At 56.1% G+C, this 25,402-nt stretch overlaps 7 protein-coding genes across 7 annotated transcripts; 4 read left to right on the top strand and 3 right to left on the bottom strand.

Moving 5' to 3' along the window:
* Positions 1 to 4,374: 4,374 nt before the first annotated feature.
* On the top strand, positions 4,375 to 5,535 carry E0L32_001924 (uncharacterized protein; the record flags this gene model as incomplete). Its single annotated transcript, XM_031136057.1, has 1 exon — positions 4,375 to 5,535. The coding sequence occupies one exon, from the start codon at positions 4,375 to 4,377 to the stop codon at positions 5,533 to 5,535; it is 1,161 nt and encodes a 386-aa protein (XP_030990060.1).
* Positions 5,536 to 7,162: 1,627 nt separating this feature from the next.
* On the top strand, positions 7,163 to 10,290 carry E0L32_001923 (uncharacterized protein; the record flags this gene model as incomplete). Its single annotated transcript, XM_031136056.1, has 4 exons — positions 7,163 to 8,062; positions 8,195 to 8,481; positions 8,657 to 9,399; positions 9,485 to 10,290. 4 exons carry the CDS (start codon positions 7,163 to 7,165, stop codon positions 10,288 to 10,290), a joined length of 2,736 nt encoding a protein of 911 aa, XP_030990059.1.
* A 424-nt stretch (positions 10,291 to 10,714) lies between these two features.
* E0L32_001922 (uncharacterized protein) lies at positions 10,715 to 13,887 on the bottom strand (the record flags this gene model as incomplete). Its single annotated transcript, XM_031136055.1, has 3 exons — positions 10,715 to 12,552; positions 12,603 to 13,517; positions 13,566 to 13,887. 3 exons carry the CDS (start codon positions 13,885 to 13,887, stop codon positions 10,715 to 10,717), a joined length of 3,075 nt encoding a protein of 1,024 aa, XP_030990058.1.
* Positions 13,888 to 15,000: 1,113 nt separating this feature from the next.
* E0L32_001921 (uncharacterized protein) lies at positions 15,001 to 15,627 on the bottom strand (the record flags this gene model as incomplete). Its single annotated transcript, XM_031136054.1, has 1 exon — positions 15,001 to 15,627. One exon carries the CDS (start codon positions 15,625 to 15,627, stop codon positions 15,001 to 15,003), a length of 627 nt encoding a protein of 208 aa, XP_030990057.1.
* A 426-nt stretch (positions 15,628 to 16,053) lies between these two features.
* E0L32_001920 (uncharacterized protein) lies at positions 16,054 to 17,104 on the top strand (the record flags this gene model as incomplete). The annotated part of the gene is made up of 2 exons (XM_031136052.1): positions 16,054 to 16,346; positions 16,411 to 17,104. The coding sequence occupies 2 exons, from the start codon at positions 16,054 to 16,056 to the stop codon at positions 17,102 to 17,104; spliced, it is 987 nt and encodes a 328-aa protein (XP_030990056.1).
* Positions 17,105 to 17,635: 531 nt separating this feature from the next.
* Positions 17,636 to 21,413, bottom strand: E0L32_001919 (uncharacterized protein; the record flags this gene model as incomplete). The annotated part of the gene is made up of 4 exons (XM_031136051.1): positions 17,636 to 20,839; positions 20,971 to 21,026; positions 21,140 to 21,239; positions 21,303 to 21,413. The coding sequence occupies 4 exons, from the start codon at positions 21,411 to 21,413 to the stop codon at positions 17,636 to 17,638; spliced, it is 3,471 nt and encodes a 1,156-aa protein (XP_030990055.1).
* Positions 21,414 to 23,149: 1,736 nt separating this feature from the next.
* Positions 23,150 to 25,131, top strand: E0L32_001918 (uncharacterized protein; the record flags this gene model as incomplete). Its single annotated transcript, XM_031136050.1, has 2 exons — positions 23,150 to 24,840; positions 24,906 to 25,131. 2 exons carry the CDS (start codon positions 23,150 to 23,152, stop codon positions 25,129 to 25,131), a joined length of 1,917 nt encoding a protein of 638 aa, XP_030990054.1.
* Positions 25,132 to 25,402: the final 271 nt, after the last annotated feature.

Below are 25,402 nucleotides of genomic sequence, written 5' to 3'. Positions count from 1 at the left end.
TGGGAAATACTTCTTCGAGGCGAGCGGATCGAACAAGGCAATGGCGATTCGGTGACGAGGACGACGATGATGATGTGACTTGATGGGCTTGGAAGTGAGGGAGACGCGATTCGGAGCGTATCAGCGCGTCGCGGGGCTTTAATTGGTTTCGCGATAAGGATTCTTTTAATGTGGGGATGGGTCAGCATGGGGTTCAAAGACGCCAACATCGGGGTGTAAGTGAGTGCGCCTGCCGGCTTTCGCTATAGAATTGCTCAACAGCAAGTGCTGGATACAAGTTATACATGGCTGTGTATATTCGGGCAAAAGCTGCCGCCGTGTGCTTTCAAAGTTGTTACGGATAGTCTATTGAAACCAGTAATTCCCCAGGACAGTCCGAAAGCTACCCAGCTCGGAACAGGCTGTCACGGTGGAACTGCACAGGGGAACGATGTTGAACCCAGATATAAAGGCGTGAGAGTCCTCGCAGAGTTTTGTGTTATCAGGCAAGATCCTCAACTCCGATTTCAAAGCTTGAAGGATTAGTCAATATATAAAGCGGCATTGGATGAACTTGGCGGCGTCTATGCAGCGCATTCGAGGTTCGGAGGTCAGGTTGATAATACGGAGCTACCTTAGGCAAGCATCTCTAGTTCAGCAAGTAAATAGGGCATCAAGAGCATGTTTGAAGGTACTCCCAGCCTGGGCTAATCACAATACCTCGTGCTTGCCACCGATACAGCCATGTGATTTCGGCATGGTTGCGCCCCTCCATACTCAGACAATTCAGGAGGCTTTCCGCCCATGGTGCGGATGAGGGAGGATTACGTTCTTCAGTGTAAGCGCGGGGGCTGGCCTAGAACAACAGAGGCAAGGCACATGCTTTTGGAGCGTGAAGTCAAATAGAAGAGCTGGCAAGGGTTGAACAACGCAGCTTCGGGGAGGCGGTGCACTAATCAACGGCTAGTAACGGGCAAGCAGTGCGGGCCTCGCGCCGGTAAGCCTGTCGAGGTTGAGCGACTGTACTGATGGCCATTCGATAGTCAAGCTCAGGACGGGAATAATCGCATTGCCGGACTCGAATTGTACTTGTAGACCCTTTTCTTGATGCGGGCCTCGGAGAGGGCATGTCGTAATGCCACTGTGGTCCGGCCAATGAGGAAGAACGGTAACTATGCCGACGAGAAGGCCAGGCGCAACGGGGTATTTTCACTTCAATTGGATGGTCTTAGCAGATAGGGATAGGAAGTAGACAGGCAAAGTCTCAGATCTACTTGAATCCGTCCGTCATTGCCGGGCATGTATCGGACAACAGCCAGCTCAAGCGTTATGACGACATTGACGAGTCCAGTCATCAAAGATAGGTTTTTCTCGGATGTCTCATCCTGTCGTGGAGATTGGCTGCCGCACTGCGAAGAGCAAGAACAGGGAGATGCTTGTCGCCGATCACTGTTGTTTCGCGGGTGCAGGATGGCAATGGATGCAACTCTTTTGCCAGTCTCCAGTGAGACGCGACGGGCACAACGCCGGGGTATGGTGTGTGGTGAGTGGCCCCGGGACCTTGGATAGTCTGATAGTGAAGGTCCACGGGTGCCTCTTTGCCCCTTGTACCTCAGCCAAAAGTGGGGGTTTTAGCGTGTCCGGCAGGTAAGGCGCTAAGAGCTTACTGGCCTGGCTGGTGCCTCAGTCAGTTCGTGGCTCAGGCTGGAGCAAAAGCTCCGCCTCGACCTCGCGGAGCTGCTTCTTCGCTGCTGTTTTGATTGTTGTTTTGGATGGTTTCTGATCGCATCGACAAACAGATTTGACCGTTCCCTCCGACATTGTCGAACAGAACGGCCTGGCATCTAACTGTTCTATGGGTGGCAAGGGTGGCTGGCTGGCTATGGACTGACAGTTTAGAAAGTTCTATCTATCTGTCTTTCTTTCTCACTCTATCTCTCCCAAGCTTCAAGCTCAGCTGATATCTCTCGCGAGCCTGTCTCGCAGCTCGCAAGCTTGGACCAGACTGACCGAGATGGTGGCCAAATAGCGTTTCTGTCCAAGGCATGCCTTGCCCGGCAGGGCCTAGTCCCCACTGCAAGTGCACGCCCCACTGGGGGCTGGGTGCCAATCACAGCTGGGAGGGAACACCCTCCGCCTGCCGAGTGGCCCTCATTCCCCGCTAAAATAACAAACTTCCAAGTGTTCCCTCCCGTACATTTGGGCAACCTGGGAACTTTGTCGACAACTGAAAGGCACGGCCAGCTCTGGGAAAGCCAATTTGCGGCCATCGAGATTGGCTTACCCATCCTCTCTGCTCAATCAACGCAAAAGAGTCCCGTGATTGAGTGAGTTCGGCTAGTGGCTCCTCTTAGCATAGCAGAATGCATCCTTGGCCCATCCATTCCCTTCTCTCGCGGAGCACCTAACCTTGGGAAAACAACAACAGCACAGTTCCGTCCAGCCACTAGAGGTAGGTACCCGACATTTATCGCCTCCCCATTACGCACGCCCGCCCTCCTTTGTGAGGACGAATGCAGGCAGCCAGAATGGATCTAGAGGCGGATCGGATGCTGGTAGGCGACGTGGTCAGTAGGACAATAGGAATGTATCTACCGGCTGTTGTGTCGCACCCTACGAGCCTACTTACTAGGTACTACAAGTAGTACATAGTAAGGTACCTGTAGGTGGAGAGCAGAGAGTCGTTCGGCAAGCAACGGTGGTCAGCCCTGCACATCAAATAACGTCCAGGCCTGGAACCTCGCGGGCGCGGCGCTCCTCGCTCTGCTGTTGGCTCAATCGTCTTTTCGCCTCTTGGATCGCCCAGCAGCCCGCCCAGCAAGAGTCGTGCGTCGTTGGGAATTCCCCTGGCAATCGCTTGGACTTCTAACGTCACAAGCCCATCATGACCCAGAGGGCCCACCTGCATTGGCTCCGCATGTTTGGCAACTCACCTACAGTACAAGTAGATAGAATTTCAAGTTTGACTGTCGCGTTCGGAGATGCCTCGCAGGATAGCTACTTGTACATTGTCTATGTCTAACTACTACTGTGCTTGGTTGCTGAAGGTACTGACATGCGCCGTGCCTGTTTAGGCCATCCCCATCTCCCTTGCGCCACCAGCCGCGCGAGGAGGGGATACTTCGGGGTTCCTTCCCAGACATTTCAAAGTAAAGCACGGAGTAAGGTACAAAGTAATGCTGCCATCATATTTACTTGGACCTTGCTTACCTGCCAGGTAATGTGGTAATCCAGTCGGCCATGTCCAAAATATGGGGAGGAATCTTTCCGTGGAAGTACCTACCTCACCTGCGACCCATCTTCAAGTGACCTCCACCCAGCATCAAACCCACCTTCACCTGCCAGCAGTCTGTCCAAGGTCGTCGAAACACACGACTTGACATAAAAGTCATCCAAGTGCGTTCCATTACTCCGTGGTCCTTTGACACAGATCCCGCACCATCTGCTGCTGTCTTTTCTGCGCCGCCGGCCCAAAAAGCCTTCTCGATTCATACAACAAGCAACCCTACCATTAATTGTCTTCTTCCCCAGACAGACCGCAGAAGCAAAACTCACTGGCTTCAATCCTGACAGCCACGCGTTTTCCGTCGCCGCGCAAGAGACAACACCCACCCCCAAGATACAGACAAGACTCCTCTGCCTGCCGTCTTGGAATTCTTTCCCATCGTTCGGCGCACACCCTCGTCGACGCGCCCTCCAGCTGCGCACCTCGCACGCCCCACTTCCCTTTGAGCTGCTCTGATAGAAGCTCCCTCCTCCCTCCCTAGCTCAACCTTGTCTTGAGCTCCCCTCTTCTGAAGCTCCCAATAGCTCGAGCTTTCCCCGCCCTGTACGAGCAAACATACCACCTCTTGGTGGATTGCGCCCGGCATCCTTCTTGGCCAAGCCTGATCCATTCGCCACTTCCTTTGATTCGAAGCATTGTCTGTCGGTCGGCTGGCCATCACTCGAGCATCTCGGAAGCTCATCCATCGACTTTCCTTCTCGGATCTCCTTGGCTCTCCTCCGTATTATCTACACCAGACCGCAACCGCCTGGCAGAGCATAACCATCAACAGTCCGGCCGAGCCGAGCCGAGCTCTGAGTTTACATTCGCCACCCTTTGGATCCGGCTGCCGGTTTATGTCGTGAAGTATCTACGAAGCAGTGTCAGTACCGGAGCACCTGTTCGCACGCTTTCAAGAGGCTGTCGTCCACGAACACGCCCCTTCCCACCTTGCAGATCCCTGGAGCCATCGCCCATCTCTCGACCCCCTGGAAGCATATGCCAGGGAGCTTCTCACCCGCATCAGCCCTGCTGGCCAATTGAAACCGTCCCGCCTCGACAAGGCCTTGTAGTTCCTCTTCCCGGCATTGCTCGAGGACCTTGCCGGCCCTTGAAAGATCCCACCATTCATGTCTGCGACCGTTTGCTACAAGACCACACTGGCCCCTGGCGGCCTTTTTCAAGAAGATCGCGCCATGGACACCCCTCACTTTTTCAGCGACGCGGTCGCTGATATGGACGGAGATGGTTCGTACCCGGATATCTTCAGCCATCAGCAGCTTGACCTGTCGTCGTATACCAACAGCCCCAAGTTAGCTGTGGACCCGATGCTGCTCGCTCCATCTCTGCCAGCTCAACCATCAAACCTTGCCGACACCATCGTCATACCCGCTGGCCAAGATTCGGCAGACAACGTGCAGACCGCTGCGGCGTCGGTATCAACGCGCCGGAGCGATCGAATCGCCCCAGCAACCAAAGTCGTCCCGCCCAAGCTGGTCCAGAACTCGTCAAACGATTCGACGACAACGCAGGAGAGCCGGCCGATGACGATCAGTGATGCTTCCTCTAGGAAGTCCAAATCCACCAGTGCTGCTTCCACGCCTCCACCAGAAGCGCCAGCGCCTAGAAAACGGAAATCCAGGAAAGTGGAAACCAGTGCCAAGACCGCAGAGAAGAAGGACGGCAAGAAGGACAAGCTGCTCGAGAGGAACAGGATCGCCGCCAGCAAGTGTCGGCAGAGGAAAAAGGAATATGTCTCCGACCTTGAGGAGACCAAGACCCGCTTGGAGACACAGCACTCTCAGCTGCAGCTCGAGTACCATACTCTCTTGGACGAGGTGACGCGGATGAAGACTGATGTCATGGCCCACGCGGCCTGCAACGACCCCAACATTGACAGGTGGATTGGCACAGAAGCCAGGAGGTTCGTCCAGCGGGTGAACCAGAACTGCATGGCGCAGCAGAACATGGCCTTCAACGAACCACCAGAGGTCAAACGCCCCAGCACGGCTCCGTCACCGTATACCTCTCGTCGAGATTCGATCTCGCAGGAGAATCCTGCTACACGGCGTGGCAGCATGGCGTTCTCTCACGTCGGCGAAGGTGATGCTTTCTGGGAGGACGATCTATCAGACTTGCCGTTCCTGGCCTCCTCGGTAGAGATGTCGCCGGTCGACGCCAAGTTCCCCATGCCCTCGTCTCCACAGATCAAAGAGGAGCACGCGATGAACTACGATCACATGCCGGACAGCATGTTCAGCTCGCCCAGAGAGAGCGGAACTACCGCCTAACGGGTCGAGTTTGTGAACTGCTGTCGCTGGAGCCAATCTTTTCACCGGTGGGGGTGGGCGATTGTTGCCATGATAGTATGGGATTTTCCAAGGAGTTTAGGAATGCGCAAGCTCGGGGGCTAATATTAAAGGTCCTTTTGGGGGGAACTTTGACGAGTGGTACGATTTGATACCCAGGTTGGGTGTTTAATGACAAGAGGCAGTCCTGTGGCGAAAGGAGCACTGGCTTCTTCCTGGTAGGCTTGAAAGCCTCGATCTTTGCCGGGACGGTCTATTCGACCAGCCCCAAGGTCCTTGACAGGTAGACAAAAAGGGAGAGGTTATCGTCATTCGTTTACCGATGGGAACAATGGGACGTGTAGATTAACGCAGAACTTTGTGGGCTCGGGATCGTCGGTGGCCGGAGTTTCTAGGGAATGTTTGTTCTACTGGAGTTGGGAAAATAAAAACAAAACCAGAAATAAACTGGCCGAGTTCCTTTTTATGTTTGGCTCAAGTAGCACGGGATCTTTTAGTTTTTGGGGCTTGTGGTTGTAAGAGTCAGGTTGACGTAAGGGGTGATGTCAGAGAGACGGGGCTTGATGATTGCGGTGACAGCCTCAAAACGCCTCGAAGAAAGAAAGGGCAGAACACTGCGGGCGGACTTTTTGACAGCGCGATGCCCATGGGCTCTGGGATGTGATATAGACATACAATGTTGTCTTGTGATTACGGCTCGCAAAGCTTTGTTATGTTGAAGAGAAGAAACTCGGAAGGGGATTAATTATGCGCAAGGAGTTGCAAGTCTCTCTCAAAAGCTGGACAGCGGTTTTGTGTATATAAGTGAGAGAGCCGACAAAAAAGGGAGAATGCAAGGTCCGCTCGTAATGGGTCCGCGCAAAAAGTAGTTAGTTGAAGAAATGATTGATATCTACCTCCTCGGCCAGCGAGCCCTTTTGACAGTACTTCTTCGTTCGGTTTGGGCGCTTCTGATATTTTGCTCACTGAATTGTAAATGAAAGATTGTTGGAGGCCAAGACAAAGCTCTTGGACGTTGTTGGCGCGTTTCACGGCTCTTGACTCCTGAAATGCGGTTGACAGCCAAGGAAGGTTTGGTGTTTTTTTTTTTTTTTAACGTTTTCTCGAGGAAAGACAAAAAAAAACAAGTGCCAGCATTTGAAAAAGACAATAAACCTATTGTTCATGATGTTTCCGTGGCGCCCTGAACTTGGGGGGGGGATTGCACTCTCGAGTCCCCAACCCGAACGACATCATCAGGCCCGGCGCGGCGGCGGCGGCGGCGTGGCTTTCCGGATTAGCTCGCAAAACGCCAGGGCACAAACGAACGACAAGGGGTCGTTGTGGATCAACGAAGGGGGGGGGATTGACAACAATTGAAGGCTTGCGGCTCCAAGGTGTTATTAGACTTATGTACAATGTTTCTTTCCATTTATGAATTTCGTTGATCATGCTATTGGCCAAGTTTCTGCGGCAAGAGAGCGGTAACATCTTCAAACAAAGGTGACATTGAGCGTCTATCAACACCTTCAAATCTCAATCAGTGTTCCAAAACATGTAATCGTCAAAACCAATTTTATGAGTATTTCTTCTAGCATAGCCCCCAGTTCAGAGCCATATGTATTTATACATGCACGTACAGATAGTGTACAATAGGGTTACTTCCGCCCCCCCCCCCCTTTGTCACGCGTCCGTCCCCCTTTCGCCTCTTGCCTCCCGGTTCCCCCTCTCACTTTCACTCAACGACAACCCGCCCGACGTCCGGGCCCCTCTGGCGCTCGCCGCTGACAAAGATCCGGCTGACGAGGTCGCTCTGGTGCCGCTCGACCATCTCCCGCAGCGCGCCGCGCTCGACGACCAGCCGGCCCGTCTCGAGCAGGTCCTTGACGTCGACGTCGCCGACCTCGAGCGCCCTCCCCTCCTCGCCCGCGACCTCGAGGCTCGTAAACAGGTTCGGCCGCCGGTCGGCCGTGACAAACGTCGTCCGGCCCGCGCCGCGGCCCCACTCGAGCCCGCCGAGCAGCGACCGCACGTACCGCCGCACGAACCCGTCCTCGAGCTCGCGGCCGAGCCGGCCCGCGCCCGCCAGCGCCAGGAAGTCCTCGGGCAGGGGCAGCTCGAGCCCGTCCTCGCAGACGACGAGCTCGCCGCGGCGGTAGCGGTAGCTCAGCGCCGTGCGCCAGGCGAGGTCGTACACTTTCCGGTTGAGCCCCGTCGAGAAGTCGCGCGGGTGCGGGCCGAAGGTCTTGCCGCCGCCGCGGCGCAGGGGGCTCTGCTTGTTGCCCACGCGGGCGTGGCCCGTGCCCTTTTGCCGGTAGAGCTTGCGGTGGGAGCCGTGGACCTCGTACCGCGTCTTGGAGGAGGCGGTGCCCTGGCGGGTCGCGTCGCCCTCGAAGACGACGGCCAGGTGCAGGATGTCGCGGCGCAGGGGCAGGTGCAGGTGCTTGCTCGACCAGTGCTCCAGCCGGCGGGGCTCGAGGGTCGGGAAGTTGTAGATGGTCAGGGGGACGGTGCTCGGCGGCGTCCAGAGGTTCGTGGACGAGGGTGAGGTAGAGGAGGAGGTCGCCGCGGGATCGGTAGGGAGAGGCGCCTCGGTGGCCATGTTGCGGACTTGGCAAACGGGTCGGATGCGGTTCTGGAATACGCACAAGTCAGTATGCAGGTTTTCAATGGAGCAGAAAATGATTCGTCGAGCGCATACCGGAAGGGTCTGCCTCGTCGTAGAGGCCGAGGATATGCTCAGGGCCTTGATGGCCTCTGCGAGACCCCGGGAACCCTTTGCGGCGGCCATGGCTCAGCAATTGACCGCTCAAGTCGGCAGGGCCGGTCCGATTTGCTTCCAGCCGGTACTATCCTCCGCACAGGTCAGAAGAAAAAGGCACAATTCGGGCTGCGTGTGCGGCGTTTTGCTGTGGTCGAACCGGACGGTGCTGCTCTTTCTGTCCAGTCGTGAGCTGATGTTTTGCAAAATTGCTACGGGGAGGACTAGAAGAAGTCCATCTCCAGAATTTCCCGGGGTGCACGGACCCCCAAACGGCACTAGCGCTAGCAAAAAACGGAGGCCATCGCGTGCCGAAAGGGTAAGGGGGAAAAAAGTAGCTAAGCTAGCAACGTCGAATGCCAGTGGTCCCAAAATTTCGAATTGGCCTGTTCTCAGACGACTTTGGAACCTCTCCCCATCGTCACCACCATACAACAGCCGGGCACTCCAACTACAGCACCCAGCCATGTCGCGGTGCCCGCAGGTAGGAAGGCCAATCGCCCTCGTGCGATGCCTCCGCCACCAGCAACAGCAGCACCGCCATCTCGCTGGCCCGGCCTCCTCGATAGCCGCAAGGCGGTACCTCTCCGGCACGCCTAACCGGCAGCAGGACGATGGCGAGAAGCAGCAGCAGCAGCAGCAGCAGCAGCAGGCCAATGCTCCGGCAGCCGCCGACAAGAACAAGGGACCGCAGAGCAAGAAGCCCCAGGACACCGACTTCAAGCGCCGCAAGCTCGACCCCAACGTGACGACCCTGCCCTGGGCCGAGAAGGAGCTGCTGCGGCGAGGCACCCCCCCCGTCGGCTCCCGCCGCCGCCGCGCCGCCGTGCGCACCTCGCAGAACATCCCCTTCGAGCAGATGCCCTACCAGTGCTTCCAGGAGGCCCGCAAGCTGCTGCGCGAGGACCGCGACGCCAAGGTCCGCCAGATCGTCGCCGAGACGGACAGGATCCGCAAGCTCGAGGCCGCCGACCCGGCCCAGTTCCGCGGCGGCGAGGCCTACCGGCAGAAGCGGCTGGCCAGCCTGCGCAGATACGTCGACCAGCTCAAGATCCTGGCCGACATCAACGACCCCCTCGTCAAGCGGAGGTTCGAGGACGGCATGGGTATGTCAATGCCTGCCGCGCACAACACCAACACCCTCCATGCACGTAAAAACACGTTTGTACTAATATGTGGGCAAATGTATAGGCGACATGAACAAGCCCATCTACCGGTACCTCGCCGAGAAGCGCTGGCAGGGCTACCCGCGCCGCCTGATCCAGCAGCGCATCGCGCAGTTCCACATCGTGCCCGACCTGCTCCCCAAGTTCGAGCCGACCATGGACGTCCAGCTCTTCTTCCGCCGCTTCAAGGTCGGCCCCGGCGAGCTCGTCGACTCGGCCGTCTCCGAGGCCATCCCGCGCCTGCGCGTCCAGACCTTCCGCCCCGGCGAGCGCCTCGTCTCGGTCGTCGTCGTCGACTCGGACGTGCCCCGCCCCGAGACCGACGACTTCGGCCGCCGCTGCCACTACCTCGCCGCCAACGTGCCCCTCTCGCCCGCCGTCACCTCCCTGCCCCTCGCCAAGGCCGACCCGGCCGCCCAGCTCGCCGTCCCCTGGCTGCCCGCCTTCTCGCAAAAGGGCGCCCCCTACCACCGCCTCTCCGTCTTCGTCCTGGAGCAGCCCGCCGGCTCCCCCCCAATCGACGTCGGCAAGCTCCGCGAGCTCTACGCCGGCCGCGACGGCTTCAGCCTCAAGAGCTTCCGCGACAAGTTCGGCCTCGACCCCGTCGGCTTCAGCATGTTCCGCACCGTCTGGGACAAGGGCACCGCCGGCGTCATGGAGCGCGCCGGCATCCCCGGCGCCGACGTCGAGTTCAAGCGCCAAAAGGTCGAGCCCCTGCGCGAGCCCAAGAAGCAGCGCGGCTGGGAGGCCAAGAGGCAGGGCCCCAAGTACAAGCACCTGTGGAAGTACACCAAGCGCATCGCCTCGCCTTCGGGCAAGTATGTGCGGTAAAGGACCCGCCGGGATGGTGGACTGCTGGCTGCGATTGCGTGAGGGAGGCATTGGTCGCCATGGCAATGGCGAGTGGTGTGTGGAAAGCAAGCGACAAGAATCACCCGTGTACTATTCTACTGTATAAGTAATGAATCATTGGTGATAGACTCTGTAACACTATAGCACTCAAAAATCAAGATATCTTTTTGTGTCTTTTGTTTGGAAAGACTTTCGGTCCTGAATCTTCTGCTTGAAATGCTCTGCTTGCTCTATTGATCTCCGTGGCGAGGCACAGCGACTGCTGCACTCTTAATATCTATCATACAGTCTACAGGGAAGACAATATTCTCCATTCCAAAAACCTCCTGTCGTCCGCTCAACACCACCCTTTGGTGCGGGGATTCAGCCTCATGTCTAAAGATTCCTTGCGTAATCCAGGGCCTCAAATCCGAAGCACCGTCCCGTTGCTGCTTGCCGGACTTCCCATCATCACAGGGCTATGACCAACCGCAACTGCACCGCTCTGCAAGACGGCGGCCAACTTCACCGCCGCCAGCCCTCTCGGTGATTCAACCGTGCCCATGTCGACAGTCCGACTGGGCAATTGCTGTTCTCCAAGCAAAGCCAACCGCAGCTCGGCAGCTTCGGCCCGCTCCCGCCACACCTTGCACTCCTGCTGGACCTGCTGCTGCTGCTGCTCATTCAAGGGGTGAGAATGCTCCAGAGCAAGCAGGCGTCGCTGCAGCCAACTACACTCATCCGCCTTCTCGGCGAGTTTAGACTGAAGCCTCCGGACGCGAGCTTCGACCCGGAAGCCGCCGGGGTCAGTCATCACGCCCTCCGACCCGTCGGCGGGCTCAACGCACGATGACCAGGGTCCCCGCCCCGACAACAGAGGCCTCTGGGTCCTCTGTGGTGTGTGAAACACTGGGACAACAGTGGAGGAAGCTTGTTTTGCGCATGTCGCTCTCGGCCCAAACTTCGTTTCCGGGGCTGGCTCATGGTGTGTTGTGCCATTTATGGGCATTGGAGGCCAACCAGCCTCGACCCGAGGGCCTTCGTGTGCGCAGCCGGGGTTGGCATGATCCAACTCTTCTCGAAGAATCCTAGGAGATGCTGCTCCATCCACCGTGTCATAATTGCCCAGGTTCCGCCTTGCTCGCCAAGTCTCCGAGGGGGTTGTCCCCACGACCGCCTGTGGCGACATTGATGGCCGCGGAGCTTTGAGCAGAGACGAAGGCGACAGTTGCGGGACCGGTGCACCTACTGTCAGAGTTGCTCCCGCATGGCCATCCAGGTTCCCTTCTGACCTGGTAGAGTGTATCGACCTCGGCGTTGGAGGATTCACAGTATACCGGGAAAGCACACTAGTCGATCTGGTCAACCCTCGTCCTCTTCTCAACTGACTTGGTGATGCAGCCGGATCCGACTCCTGAGCAGCATGATCAAATTTGGCCACCAGTGCTTTGACAGTTCCCGGACCCGCAGAACCCCGGTCATGAATGCGCGTACGAGGCACCGGCGTGGCGTAGTCATTCATTTGGGATGAGACGTTCGGAAGAATGCGCTGGCCCGGAAAGTCGGCGTGATCTGGGCCTGGAAACAGAGGAAATCGGCGAGGGCCTCCAGGTTCCAAGGCGCCACCTGGTCTGTTGAAGGAAGATGGAATATCTTCCGACGTCAAAACTGACTCTCCATGAAGTATGCTAGGGATACGATGCTGGCTCTCACTGGCCTCCAGCGCATCATTGTCCCACGCGTTTCCATTCAATCTCGCGAGGCTATCCGACTCGACTTGAACTCCTCGATCGCCAGGCGAATGCTGTCGAGATAATGCCGACCAAGACGGTGCACTCTGTTGATGTGGCAGTGTATCTCCTCGTCTGCGTGCCAACTTTGTACATGGAGTTGAGCTGTCAAATAACACTGCATCGTCAAGAGAATCTTCATGGAACGGGAAAGAGTTTGTAGAGCGGAGACCTGACGACACCGGATACCCGATGAAAGGAGGCGTGTCGGGTGAAGGCCTCGACTGCCTTGCTTGACAGTGATTGTCGTCTTTTATCAAGCTTGCTTCGAAATATGGTTCTTCTGTGGACTTCAAAGACGAGCCCTCTGGAACTGCCGCACGCTCAAAATCGAAGCTCTGATTATGCATAGCAGAGAGCTGATGTAAACTCCCGTCGTCTGGCGCCTGTTTTGGTGTCTTCTCGACTTCATTTGGCCTTTGCCTTCTTGGACTGAGACCCGAGTGGTTGATGTCCCCCGAACGATTTGTCCCTAGGTTGCTGGTGAGCAACGAGCACGGCGGTTGTGATAATCCAACTTACTGAAGTCTACCCTTGGTCCACAGGATGATGGCGGTGAAGAATTATCCTCGAATTGCTGGCCTCTTGGAGCATTTTGAATAGCCGACCTGGATTGAGTCGGGTGAGGAAAGATCGCGGACTCCGATGACGGCAAAGCACCAGGAGAGAGAGGAGGGTCCTCAGAGGAGACACTGCTTCTCAGGGCGCCAAGAGTCTTCATGTTTCTCACCACATCCCTCCAATGTGTGATCAGCATCTCGGCGATATCGTTGGCGACATGTATTTTGTCGACCGTCAAAGATGTCGATCGAATGTCTGATTCAGTCCCCCTCCGACTATATGATACTCTTGACGTAGGGGGTGTCGAGGGCATCAGTACTAGGCCCATGCTCGGGTCGGCCAGCTTGACCGTGTAGGTGTCTAGTAGATCTCCGACCAAGAGGGGTCCAAAAATAATTCCCAGTGCATTAAAGCCCATGAGGTCCTGGGCAGGCACAGTATCTTCAAGACCGTCCTCCCTAAGACAGGCAGACTCAGCCTCCCGGCCGATCAAGCATAGGAGACCGAACACAGAACAGATCAGCTCCCTCCGATACCGTGATTGGACTGTCCCAATGGCAAGCGCAATGAAACGGCCTCGCAACTTGCTGCGTTTTATTTTGTTGAAGCTGGCGTCGCCATGTAGTTGGCTGTGAATGGCGACAAGTGCATCAAATAGAGGCAGAGACCCGAGTATTCCGCCTGGCAGGCCGGCAAGGAACCTCTTGAACGCTGACGCCACATCGTGGACCCTAGCATTGATATGAGTGGGAAGATTTGGAGATCGAACTGTGCCGTTGACGTCGTCGTCTCCTGATCCCGTGCTGTAATGATCGTAGAGAGAGTTGACAACTCGAACTGAACCAGGTATACGGAAGACGCCTCGAGTAGACGGAGCTACTATTGTCAGCTGCAGAAGGCTCTATAGGCGGGGATTTGACAAACCATGTTGTACCAGATACTGAGCCGTAGCCCGGATGCAAGTCGGCAGCATGAGCGACCCAGTGGCATATTCAGGGGGCAGATACAAAACACTTTTGCCGCATGTGCGGACAAGAGTCTGTAGGCTCTCGCCCTTGAAACTGTCTCTCTTGGTTTGTACCTGAGCCTGGGTAGCTAGATCACTCACGCTTTGCTTGCGACGGATGCTGCGTTCTGATTTGGAGCTGACAGATCGGCTCGATGAAGGTGGTCGACAAAAGGTTCGAGAGAACCAGCTCTTCTTGGGCACCAACACCTGCTCACCGGGCTGCTTATTTTTCAGCATCGGCGCAAGCAGTACGGACACAAGCTTTAACTCACAGGTACTGGCTGGCACCCTTCAGGTAAAAGTTGACGAACTCCGTACTGCGTGGGAGGATCTCATCAGTGATTATACTCAACAACTCGGTGTACTGATATCGCTTCACGCACTTGGGCTGCCAGGCGATTGTACGCATGAACAAACACGGCTCGATCATCTATCCGATCCGACTTAGGGAATTCGCAACTAGAAGCGGTCCACGTCGTGGCGCTGGACCAGCCATTCCGACCGTGTGTTGCCGACACAGGCAGTCCCATCAGTGTCTTATACGGGGGTAGCTGGCTTCTGGGCGAAGACAGAGGTCTTGCATGGGGCCTCGTACGGTCTCCGGAGTGATGCGCCTGATACACCGAAATGTTGGGCGTAGTGGGCGGAGATGTCATCGCGGTGCTGCTATACGATGAAGACGATGCTCCCTTAACATGATTGTACGACGGATGCATTGGTGGGTGCAGGCGAGATGGTTCTATGGCGGAAGAGGCTGGGAAGAAAGCGGATACTCTAAGATTGAATGGATCGATGCCTCTATTTGAGAACAACTAGCTGATCAAGAAGAATGCCTGTGGTCTTGAAGCAAAGAATAGCGATGAGTAAGGGGTGTGTGTGTGTGTGTGTGTGTTTGTGTGTGAGAGCGGGAGCAGCAGCTTAGGCAAAAAGGCGTTGTTGCACGTTTCCTTCATGCTTGACACTCGACACAGGCGCACCTGCACCTCGACGACACACAGAGCCACGACAGAAGGACGCAGCCACCAGAAGCGCAGCTTCCTCGCTTCTACGCCCCCTTCGCAGCTGCTAATTATGGGCGCAAAAGAAGCACGAGCTCCGGTGTCCCTCGAGGAAAAAGATGTCGCGACCCCGACGGCGGTAAACATGCCTGCACAGGCCCCGTAATGCACTGATCCGCGTTGCAAACACAGAACGGATCTCATGTCTATTCAAAGACATGGCGCCGCAATGCTGTGTCATAGCAATATCACGTTTCACTGATGCGATGCTTTCGCCACGCCACGCCACGCATTGCCAACTCCAACATGCTTGTTGGCACGCCGGGCCTCAACGCGAAGGCTTGGACGCATGTTACCTTGCTGCGCCGGACCCTGATCCACCAGCCACGCCAAACACCCGGTCCAGTTCCTCCCCTGGATCCGGCGCAGCCATCTCGCTCGGCCCAGGGTGGTCAGCGGGGCCGGGCCCGACTTCTGCGATGCTCATGCTGGCCAGTCCATCCGCCGCGGCGCCAACGCCGCCACCGCCCTCGCGCTCGGGCTGCAGGAGCCGCGCATCGCTGTCGAGCCACCCCGGCGCAACGCGGCGCTTCTCGGCCAGCTCTCTCTCGCGGATGCGCGCCTCCAGGGCCTCGAGCTCGGTGCGCGCATCGGTCTGGAGGCGGGATATGTGCGCTTGGAGGGCGCGGCACGAGGCGATGATGTCGTCCGGGTGCGCGGCGTGCCCGGATGCCGACACGACGTACTTGGGCTTGGCTGTTGCTGGGTCGTGCTCGTCCGACGGCGCTGCGGAGGCTTGCATGCCGGTGGCCGAGGGCGGGAGCGTCGAGGGCATGGGTTTGTACGTATATGGCAATGTGGTGGCAGATGGAAGATTGACGAAGGGCGAGACGGTGAGCGGCACCTGCTCCAGGAGCGGGTGCGATCCTTTACAGATCATGTCAATGAACTGGCCTTTGATGCAGAGTGTTGGGACCATGGCGGTGGTGATACTTACGATTGTCGTGCATTGTTCTTGATACCGCGCAAGAAGGCAAATATTGAGCAGTGCGTACGAGTTTGTCTCTCAGTCCCTTCAAGGAAGAATAAGGAAAGGAAGAAACATTGAGTAGAAAAGGACCGTTTCGGCTTACCGTTTGAGTTGTTTGCCTGTTGGGTCGCCAGAATGACGACTGCGCCATGTACCGTGTGCACTAATAAATGACCTACCCCAGTCCAAACCTTTATCCGATAAGGCAGCAGATTCCAATGTCGGTGCTATCAATCACTGCCTGATACCCCGCCAAAATTTCGAGCTTCATGCCTACTGACATAGCTTCGCGACTCGAAAACCTCCATCTTGCGCATCTCTCGTCCTCAATTCATCCGCTCAGCGCCCACAATCCCTCGACCGCAGGACGAAAAGATGGAAGCCCGAGCCATAACCACGACCATCCGGTCGTGTCCGGCCGCCAGCGACTACGTCCCGCTCGCCGAGCACCAGTCGCAAACCCCAGAGACCTTCTTCGGCGGCAAGCCTGTGCTGCACTACCACGCCGCCGGCGCAAAGGCCTTCGTCCCCAAGTCGCAAATCAGCCGGCTGCCGTTCATGCCGGCGGCTGTTGCGCCCGCCGATGCGAATGCGGCTTCGGAGGAGATCGAGGGCTCAGAGGAGGAGGAGCTGGTAGATCAAGAGGTTGACATCTTTGTTGGATCAGAGTACGTCTGGCCCCTTGCCGCTGTGCGCATCGCCAAAAAGACCCAGGACTGACCGTGAGCAAAGTACATTCACCGTATTCAACCGAGCCTCTTCGACAGGCCTTTCTATACCGTATCCTCTCATCGCAATCCACGCTATCAAGTCCCTCAGCGACTCTGCCACGAGCAAGGTCCAGTCTGTGTACATGCAGCTCGACCTCGCTGATGGCGGCGCCACCGACGACGACTTCGACACCGTCGAGCTCACTATTGTCCCCCCCTCTACTTCTTCTTCCTCCTCCACCACATCAGACGCCCCTCCCACAAACGGCGAGGCGCCGCCCCCGGCGAGCTCCGAAACCGCCAAGCTCTTCGAGGCAGTATCCGCCTGCGCCGACCTGCACCCGGACCCGCCGCAGGACGGCGGCGAAGACGAGGACGACGACATGGACCGCATCGTCTTCGAGAGCAGTGTCGACGACGCCGAGGCCATCGATGGACTGCCCGGCGTCTTCAGGTCTGCCGGCGGCGGCGGTGATGATGGTTTGCCGCCGCCCTTCCCTGGGAGTGGAGGCTGGATCACGGCCGAGAACATGCATGAGTATTTCGACGAGGAGGGCAACTGGATCGGGGACGAGGGAGTCAGCGGAGAGCTTGGCGAAGGCGCGGGGAGGGTTCGGGGCCGGGACGAGGCCGAGGGTGAGAATGGTCAAGGAGGCGCCACGAATGGCCACGGGACTGGCGATGATTCAGAGAGTAAAAGACCGAGGACTGAGTGAAATGGACGAGTATCTTGGGGGAAGAAAATAAAATTACGAGCTATCCAAAAGGTCTTTGGTTGTCCAGGCCAGAGAGGCAACTTGTGTATTAGTATCTCCAATAAACGAGGTACAGAAGAGCAGTCCCGGAACCAACGCCCCTTTATTTCTGTTTATGTCGCAATTTCTCCTCAGGTCTAGCGTTGCCGCCTTTTTTGTTCTTAAGGCACAGTGGGCACATGGGCTTTCACAATACGCCAACGACCGACTGGCAGACTTGTCCGAAGTCCAAGCATGCAGCGGATGCTTGGATCAACGCAGACGTTGCAGAAACATTCTGGCATGTACCTTCCAAACGGGGCTCGTTCATTGCTTTTCAGTCTGCTATGCATACATAGAAGACTTCCCTATTTCCGAGCCTTTGTTCTTGTATCCGCCAGCCATCATCAGAATAGCACCGAGACGCCATGCAAATGCCCAACCCATCTCATTTTTATGTTTTGCACATATTTTTACAAGCCCGGGCGTAGTACTTCGAGATCAGTCATCTCATCACTGTTCGATCCCATCTTCTTCATCGATAAGCCTGCCCAGGATCAGGCTCTGGATGACCAGCTCATCGCTCAAGGTCTTGATCCTCTTGGGAGGGGTGCTGGCTCCGCTCGTGGTCGTGCTGGATCTCTTCCGCTTCTTGCCATTAGTTGCGCCTGTGGTAAACAAGGACTCGCTCTGTCCTGATTTCCCGTCGACATATACCCAGTCGTATGGGCGATCAACAGCCTCCATGGCTTTGAGCTGGACTCGAGCGTCTTTCAAGTTGTACACGCGAGACAGCGAGGCCCCTAGCACCCAGGCAAGAAAGACATAAACCATCTTCTTGCTTTCATCTGTCTTCTTCATCACGAGAAGAATGCGGTTGCCAGCCAGGAACCTAGGCCGGTGTTCCAAGACATCCGACAACTTAGCGCTTGAAGCATCGTACGGTACAATGTTCCTAGAGCGGATAGCATCGCCGAGGAACGATGACTGCCCTGCACAAAGAAGATACGGCGTCCAGTCAACCACTCTCTTCTTCTCCAAGCATGTAGAGATCCAGCGTGAGGCAATACAAGGCAGTCCCAATGCGAGAGCCTGCATGTATTTCACTTTCCTGGAATGCCCGTCGGCTATCAGCGCGGTGAACCCGATAGAGCTTGCCGCGGAACGCAGAGGGATATCGACATCGTCTGGTGGGGTGGAAGCAGGACTCGTCGATGTGCTTCGGATTGGAGGATGATCAAATAGCTCATCAAAGCCGCTCGAAAGCACGGTGCCGCCTTCTTGTATGATTTGATGTTCTAATTCTTTCGCGGTTGCCATACGATCATGGTACTGCTCTGCATTCTCACCTGGCTTCTCTGACTGGAAAGAGATGGCAAATGCCATGCCAAGGAAGAGCTGTTGGGCACCTAGGCTTCGATCTCGAGAAGTGGACTGGGCGCGTGATGGTGCGCGTCCTGGCCTCGCAATCCCAGCAAGGGGTGCATTCACGCTACGATCAAACGTTGGCGTGGAAGACGGGGAACGACCCAGCTCATCAGTGGAGGGCGGTTCCGTATACACTGGCGGCTTTCTGGATCTCGTGGCCACCCTGGTCCGTCCGCCGTAAGTAATCGTTTTTGGCGCTGCTTTTGTTGCCTTGCGTCGGAGATCTCTGGAAACCGCGGGAGAGGAATGATCGCCGCTCACAAGATGGGCTGCTTCTCCGCAATCATCCGTTGCAGGTGTAGTCTTCTCCGATAGCGTAGGCGTTACAGACAGCGTGCTCAAGCTCGACGTCGAACCTTGCATAGCTGAGCTTGAAGGGGCCCCAGGCTCTGTTTGCCCGCTGGATATGACTCGTGCACGCTTCCTCGCTCGGGTACTCAAGGCAGGCGGAGAAGAAGGCACTGACGATGGCACAGCAGGAAGCCCATCTGCTTTGGGTTCTGGAAGAGCTAGGGAGGAGACTGCAGTGTTTTCGTAGCTCGGGTGTAGATCGGTCTGTATGTCAGTTGATGTATCATGATGCGAGCCGCGAGTCTTTGAATCCACCGACGCTTGAATTGCAGCATTATCCTCCTTGGACGATGGCACGCCTTGCCGAGATGCTTGAGGTTGTCCGTCGCTCTGGAGCGTTGGATAAGAAAAGCCGACCAGAGACTCGGATGTTGAAGATTGGTTTTGGAAGGTGCTGAAGGGCCGAGGCTGCTGCGGCGCGGGACTGGTCTCAGGAATGGCCTCTCCTTGATCCAAGGGATTGCTCCAAGTTGCCGGAAACGCGGAGCCATCTCTGTCTAATGCAGCTACAGCGGAACCTGGAGATCGTGTCAAAACCTCGCCACGAGTATGCCCCCCATCTCCGACAGACTTGGCTGTTGGCAGATCATCCCCCGAAGCAGTCTCAGCTGCTTCCAGGGACTGAGCAACTACCAGATCTTTCTGGGAGTCCGCCACGGTGTCTTGGCCCTCGGGGGTGCTGGTCCCTTCACCTTTCGAAGTAGCATGATCCCCAGGGAGCGAGGCTGGAGACTGTTTTCCCTTCTTGTTGGTGGACGGCACCTCGACTTCATCAGACTCTGAGGAACCCTTGAAACTGATCGAGGAGAGTTTTCGCTTAGCGGCAGACTTTTTTTCCTCCGCTCTTCGCCGACGCCTGAAGTCATCATCGTCGCTTGTCTCTCCATCAGAGCTCAGGTTAGAGTACTCGTTGGATGTCTCTCTCCTGAGCTGTGATAGCTTCATTGGCTCATATTGTTCCATGGGTCCAGAGGTCAAATGCTTCTTTGAGGCAATGTACTGGAGCGGATTTTGAACAACCGGACCCTTGGGGGTCGGCTCTTCGAAACGTAACTCATCTGCTCCTGGAGGTTCTGACAGGATTCCAGCTTCACGCTCAGGGCTTGAAGTTGGCTGCAACATAGGCGAAGATGGCAAGCCACGAGCCTTTAGCGGTGATGAGATGACTGGATTTGGGGATATTGAATTGGGCTGGAAATCGTTTGGCGACGGTCTTGACGATGTTGGGCTGATCCCACCCCGCACGGCAGACGAGAACTGCGTCTGTCTGAATAGCTGCGAACCGCCGAGCAACTGTGCTCGGTCGTGAGCGGCGAACGGGTTCTTGGGTTGGGCTGGTGTTTCCGGAAATTGGAACGAGCCATGGTTCGGTGCATGTTGCTGAGACTCGGCATCGCCTTGAAGCACCAAGCCGAAGTCCACAAGACCTGAGTCATCGGGGACGGTAGATTGAGTGGCGTGCGCTGCTATATGGCTTGTCCCGAAAATGACAGCGCCAGTGTCTTCCTCATTCAGAGTCTTTTGCTCCTGCGAACTTGGGAAGTGGTCGTCGAGTCCAAGGGCTGTAGAGGGCAGTTCATCCTGCAGCCTTGGGGAGCTCCTGTAATATTGCTCATAGCTGCGCCCATCATTTGACTGGGTCGGAGACTGAGAAGGATCCATATTGACGGCCTTCTCGGGTATTTGTGAGTGCGCTGAGGCTATATCCTGAGGTTGACCATCTTTACAAAACACCTCCGAGCATGGCTCGTTGCTAGCCTCGGAGAGAACCGAGGGCGCCGGGTTGAGTTGGGCCGAAAAGACAGGATCGGCCACGGGAGATGCAACCTCTGTTACGGCGTTTGTCCTGGGCGTGATATCTGCCAGAGACCGATCACCGTGATCCCGCTTTCGATAGTGTTTCTCTGTGGATGACGCACTTCGCGACGCGCGATGTAGCTGCAATGTCGCGTGGTCCCGTGTCTAGAAAGTGAGGAAATGGGTCAGTGCCAACCATGTGTATCGGACCTCCACTAGCGGGGAGTGTGGCCATTTTAGAGCGGAGTGATCGGGAACGACATTGGACGTACCTTATGTGGACCGGACTCGGACTCGAGAAGACGGCTTCCCACATATGCCTGGTGAACTGTTCAAGACAAAACACTAAGTAAATGCTCGAATGGACTTGTAATGCAGGAAAAGAAAGAAAAAAGGGAAAGACAAAAAAAAAGAAAAAAAGATAGAGCGATTCAAGCTCACCTTTTGTCACGTTTCCGGGTGTTGCCTGTGTGGGTAGACAAGGTGGAGGAGCGACAAGATCCGATTCTTGCGTTTCTCCCGGAGCTGGGGAACTGCTCAGCTAGACGAATAAAACGTTAGCCGGCCGGTATTAGACCAAAATGCAGGGGCTGCCTCAGCGTACTGTCCCGACACCGTACCAGTCCATGTACACATCCAGAATATTGATGCTCTCCTGGGACTCCTCGTTATGCTCTTTGGGTGTCATCATGGCTGCTGGGAGGACTGAAGACATCGAGGTTATTCGGATGAGAACTCGGTTGGACCATTGAAATCACCAAGGCAGGCGAGAGATTGGACGTCGTACTGCCTTGATTGGTGTCATGCTGGTCAAGTGAATGTGAATAGACCTTTGTGGTCAAGCAATTCACCAGCACGACTTTTGCAAATTTGGGACGACATTCACTCGGTTGGTCTCAGAGGCACCTTCCTTCTTTCACAGCTAGTACCTTCCAACTCTCTGTATTGACTACTAGGTATAACCAGAGAAGTGACTTTAGAGGAAGGCACGCATCTTCTTTACAGTGCATTGTGTTACAGCTTTGAAAGCCTGCGACTTCACTTTAGGAACGACAGATCGGGGGCTGTCCAAGATTCTTTTCCTTTATGAGTTCCTCCCATTGATTTCCCTACTGCCCGAGTCCTCTCTAGAACACAGTCGTGATGATATTGGCACAAGAATGCTCACTAATGATTGGCTCTCGGGACATGAATCCTCGGCACGAATCCTGAAACGGATGCAAGAAAGATCTTGTTCCTTTCCTCGGTCTTCTAGAACATGAAGAGAAGATGGAAATATACTCCGTACACTCGCCTGCATCATTACCAGGGAAAGCATGGGTTGGGGGTTGCGTGCCTGGTGTACACGGTCTACAGGTTCTGATTGGCTGCATCGAGGTGTAATGTTTTGATGGCATTAAGGTACGGAGTAGGCCGCGTTCGGCATTCCCACACCTCTCTCTGGTGATCAGCCCCTAATAATAACAACGATCCCCTGTCGGAGCTCAACAAACCCCTGCTCTTTTTAATCTTCATCTGCATGGTCATCCGGTGTTGTATCCAGGCACTCTTTTCCCTGCGCTTCTTTTCCCTTTCTGCTGGGTCATGTCACACACTCTCCGGCCCCTTCCGCTGGCATTTGTTTCTTGAATTGCCGTCCTTTTCTGCTACCCTCTTCTTGCTATCTGTGTGTATGACATATCTGAGACCTGCTCACTCACACGTCACCACTGTGTCCAAATCGCCGACCACAGCAGAGGTACGAGATCCCCTGCCTGCTCCTTCATCTGCACAGCTTCTGGGCGTCGCGTTCGCCCCCCCTACTAAACCCACCGGCCCTGCTGTTTTGTGGACCCCTATTTACTTTTTGGCAGCGATTCACATGGCCATGACCCCAGACGGTCTATGCGTGTTTCCCTAGCACTCACAGCCAGGCCCGCGGATGCAAGGATGACCGGGGAAACAGAACAATAATATTGGGAGCGAAATGACCGTCATCACACCATACTTAAACCGACCTTGACTATCCTTCAAGACCCTGCTTCCCACGCCTCGTCCTCCAAGTCGATTTTGATTCCTCTGCCTCTTTTCACAGACAGAGCCATCATTGTCGTACTCGAGCGCCGGGCCTGGTTTCAACTGCCCTGTCCTCCGCTCCATAAACTCCCCATAGCATCATATCAACTTCTCCATCGAACTGGTCCGCTTACCGCACCGTTCTTGTCCCTCGTTACCCGCATCAGCGCGGCCCACTGCCCGGCCATCTCCAGGCGGCCTGTACTCCGTACCCTCCTTGGTGAGCAGCTTCGGCAACCGTTGCCCCCCTCATCTCGCCCTATCAACAACCAAGCAACACCCCTGTCCTACGGTTAGCTACCCTAGCTCGAGCTCGCCAATTCGAATTGCCTGCCTGCCAATAATAGGGACGACGGAGATGGTTGTAACCACACGTCCCCTATCGCTTCTTTCTTCATGACAGTTCTTCTATTCCAGATTTGTTTACTATCGGCCTGCTCCAACACTCTTTTCAATGCGAAGCGCCTAAACCGCATTACCAAGGCTCACGTCGTCGCCAGAAGAACGACCGCTCCTTTGCGATCCCGCCAGAGGCGCACCCACGGTGCTCCAGCTGCCGCTCCTTACCGCAAGCGACGCCGTGCGTCTGCATTCGCTCGACGGGCAGAGCTTTTCCAGCAAACCTCGCAGAATCACACTCCGGCAGCGCCAACATCTGACGAGAGTCCTTGTTTTAATTCTTTAGATCGAGCCGCCGTAGAGCACCTCTTCACGTTGTACCAAGGCAAGATGGAAGGTGACGGCTCCAAACCCGACCCGGCGCCTAGGCCGAGCTCCGACAAGCTCTCCAAGGAGGCCGGCGCATCAGAGATTGCCAGGTCAGAAGCAATGCCTCCTCCGCCCTTGCCCACGGGCGGGGGGCTGGATGAGCACGCGTCTGAAACCCGGTCCGCCAGGTCTGAGTCTACTGCGTCTCGAAATACCAACCGCCTCTCACTCACTCTCCCCATCGCGCCGCCAACAGCTTGCCCGAGCCGCCCTCCCCCAAGCTCGTCGACGGCTGTGTCGTCGTATCCGCCTACACCAATTGACACATCCGCAGTCACGTCGCCGACTGACACAAACAATTTCATCACGGCCATTGCTACCCAGGAGAGACGTGTGCTCGAGCTCCGCGAAGAGCTCGACGGGGCGGAACGTGAATTATCCCGCCTCAAGAAGCAGTGGGCACATCACGAGGCGTTCAAGAAGAGGTCCGAGATTCGCAGAAAGGAGCCACTGAGACCGCTATCCCTCCAAATCCAGACGAGCACGCCTCCTAACCCAGAGGAAGACCCGCTCACGAGGCGAAGTGTTGAAATGGACAGGCGCAAGGCACTTCTCCTGGGGCAGCAGAGTGCACAGAGCACGCCGACTCAGTCAAGACGACGTGTTTTTCGCGGTGCTCATACGAGAACGCTCTCACTCTTGTCTCCGACCAAGACCACGGACGACTTCTCGGTTCACGAGGACGATGTCGGTCTGGTCAAATCACCCTCCCAGGAACTGGAGGCTGTCTTCCAGAGCATTCACCGCCGGAGCCCTATCACACCAGCACAGCTGTCGAAGCGGGCATCGTGGGCCCCGCGCTCGACCCAGCAAGTTGGTGGTCTGAAGCAGGTTGCCGATGACTTTAAAGCCGGACTCTGGACTTTTGTTGAGGATCTGCGACAAGCCACGGTGGGTGACGAGCCCATCACGGGCACCGGCGCGCCTTCAAGGGGTGCTGCTGGAAACCCTCGGGCAGGACATTCCCTGTCTGGTGAAAACCAAGATACTATCAAGGCCTCCGGACCTACCACCCGACCACACGTGAGCAGGGCCTTTGAACACACGCCAACACCGCCGGCCCGGTATACAGACAATCCGGAAAGGGCAACACAAAACACTGCCCCCGCGGCCGAGCACCAGCGAAAGGTGTCCAAGGCCGAGGGGAAGGCGGCGAAGCGTTTCTCGTGGACGCCTCTGACGGTCGATTCATTTGATGATAACGATTGGACAAACTGGGATAGTCCACCTGTCAAGTCGCCGCGATGGAGCGGCACCACGGTCAATGGCGACCTCATTGACGCAATTCCGGAGAAGAATGACGAGAACGAGACACCATCGTAAGAGCATCTCCCTCGCTATCAGCCCTTGGTTAGGAGCTTTGCTGATTGATGTGTAATCGCAGGGCAACTCAGCGGACTGGAGCGCAGTCGTCGACACCGTCAGACTCTCCCAGCAAGCTTGATGACATGTCCTGGGCTGTCCTGAACCGGCTGACTCCCGGCAACATCAAGCGTACCGCCTCTGACTTCATGAAAGAGTGGGAGAAGAGCTTGTCGCCGACCAGGGATGGTCTCACTGTTCCCGAGGAGAACAGAGACCAGCAGGTCAGAACCGTTGACCTATTGTAGATATTGCCTTTGAGGGGGGAATTTCGCCAGCGACACGGTGGAGTTGTCGGGCACTCCGTCTCTTGCATATAGAGTTCCCAGAGGGAGCGGCTACATTTCTTGCATATACATTCGGCGAAAGCATGAGGACACGGTTCTCACGACAAACGACCAGATGACAGAACGCAGCGCTATTTGAAGATTTTACCTGTTTGGTCATGGAAACGAGATTTAGCTTTGGATTTGTACCTGAACGATGGATCTCGTTGGTTGACGATGCTGAGTTTGGATT

Source organism: Thyridium curvatum (genome assembly GCF_004353045.1).
Source record: "Thyridium curvatum strain D216 chromosome Unknown NODE_7_length_750237_cov_83.650653, whole genome shotgun sequence".
Classification (NCBI taxonomy): domain Eukaryota; kingdom Fungi; phylum Ascomycota; class Sordariomycetes; order Thyridiales; family Thyridiaceae; genus Thyridium; species Thyridium curvatum.
Note: the sequence above shows the minus strand (reverse complement) of the source record. Positions and strands in the feature narration are given on the sequence as shown.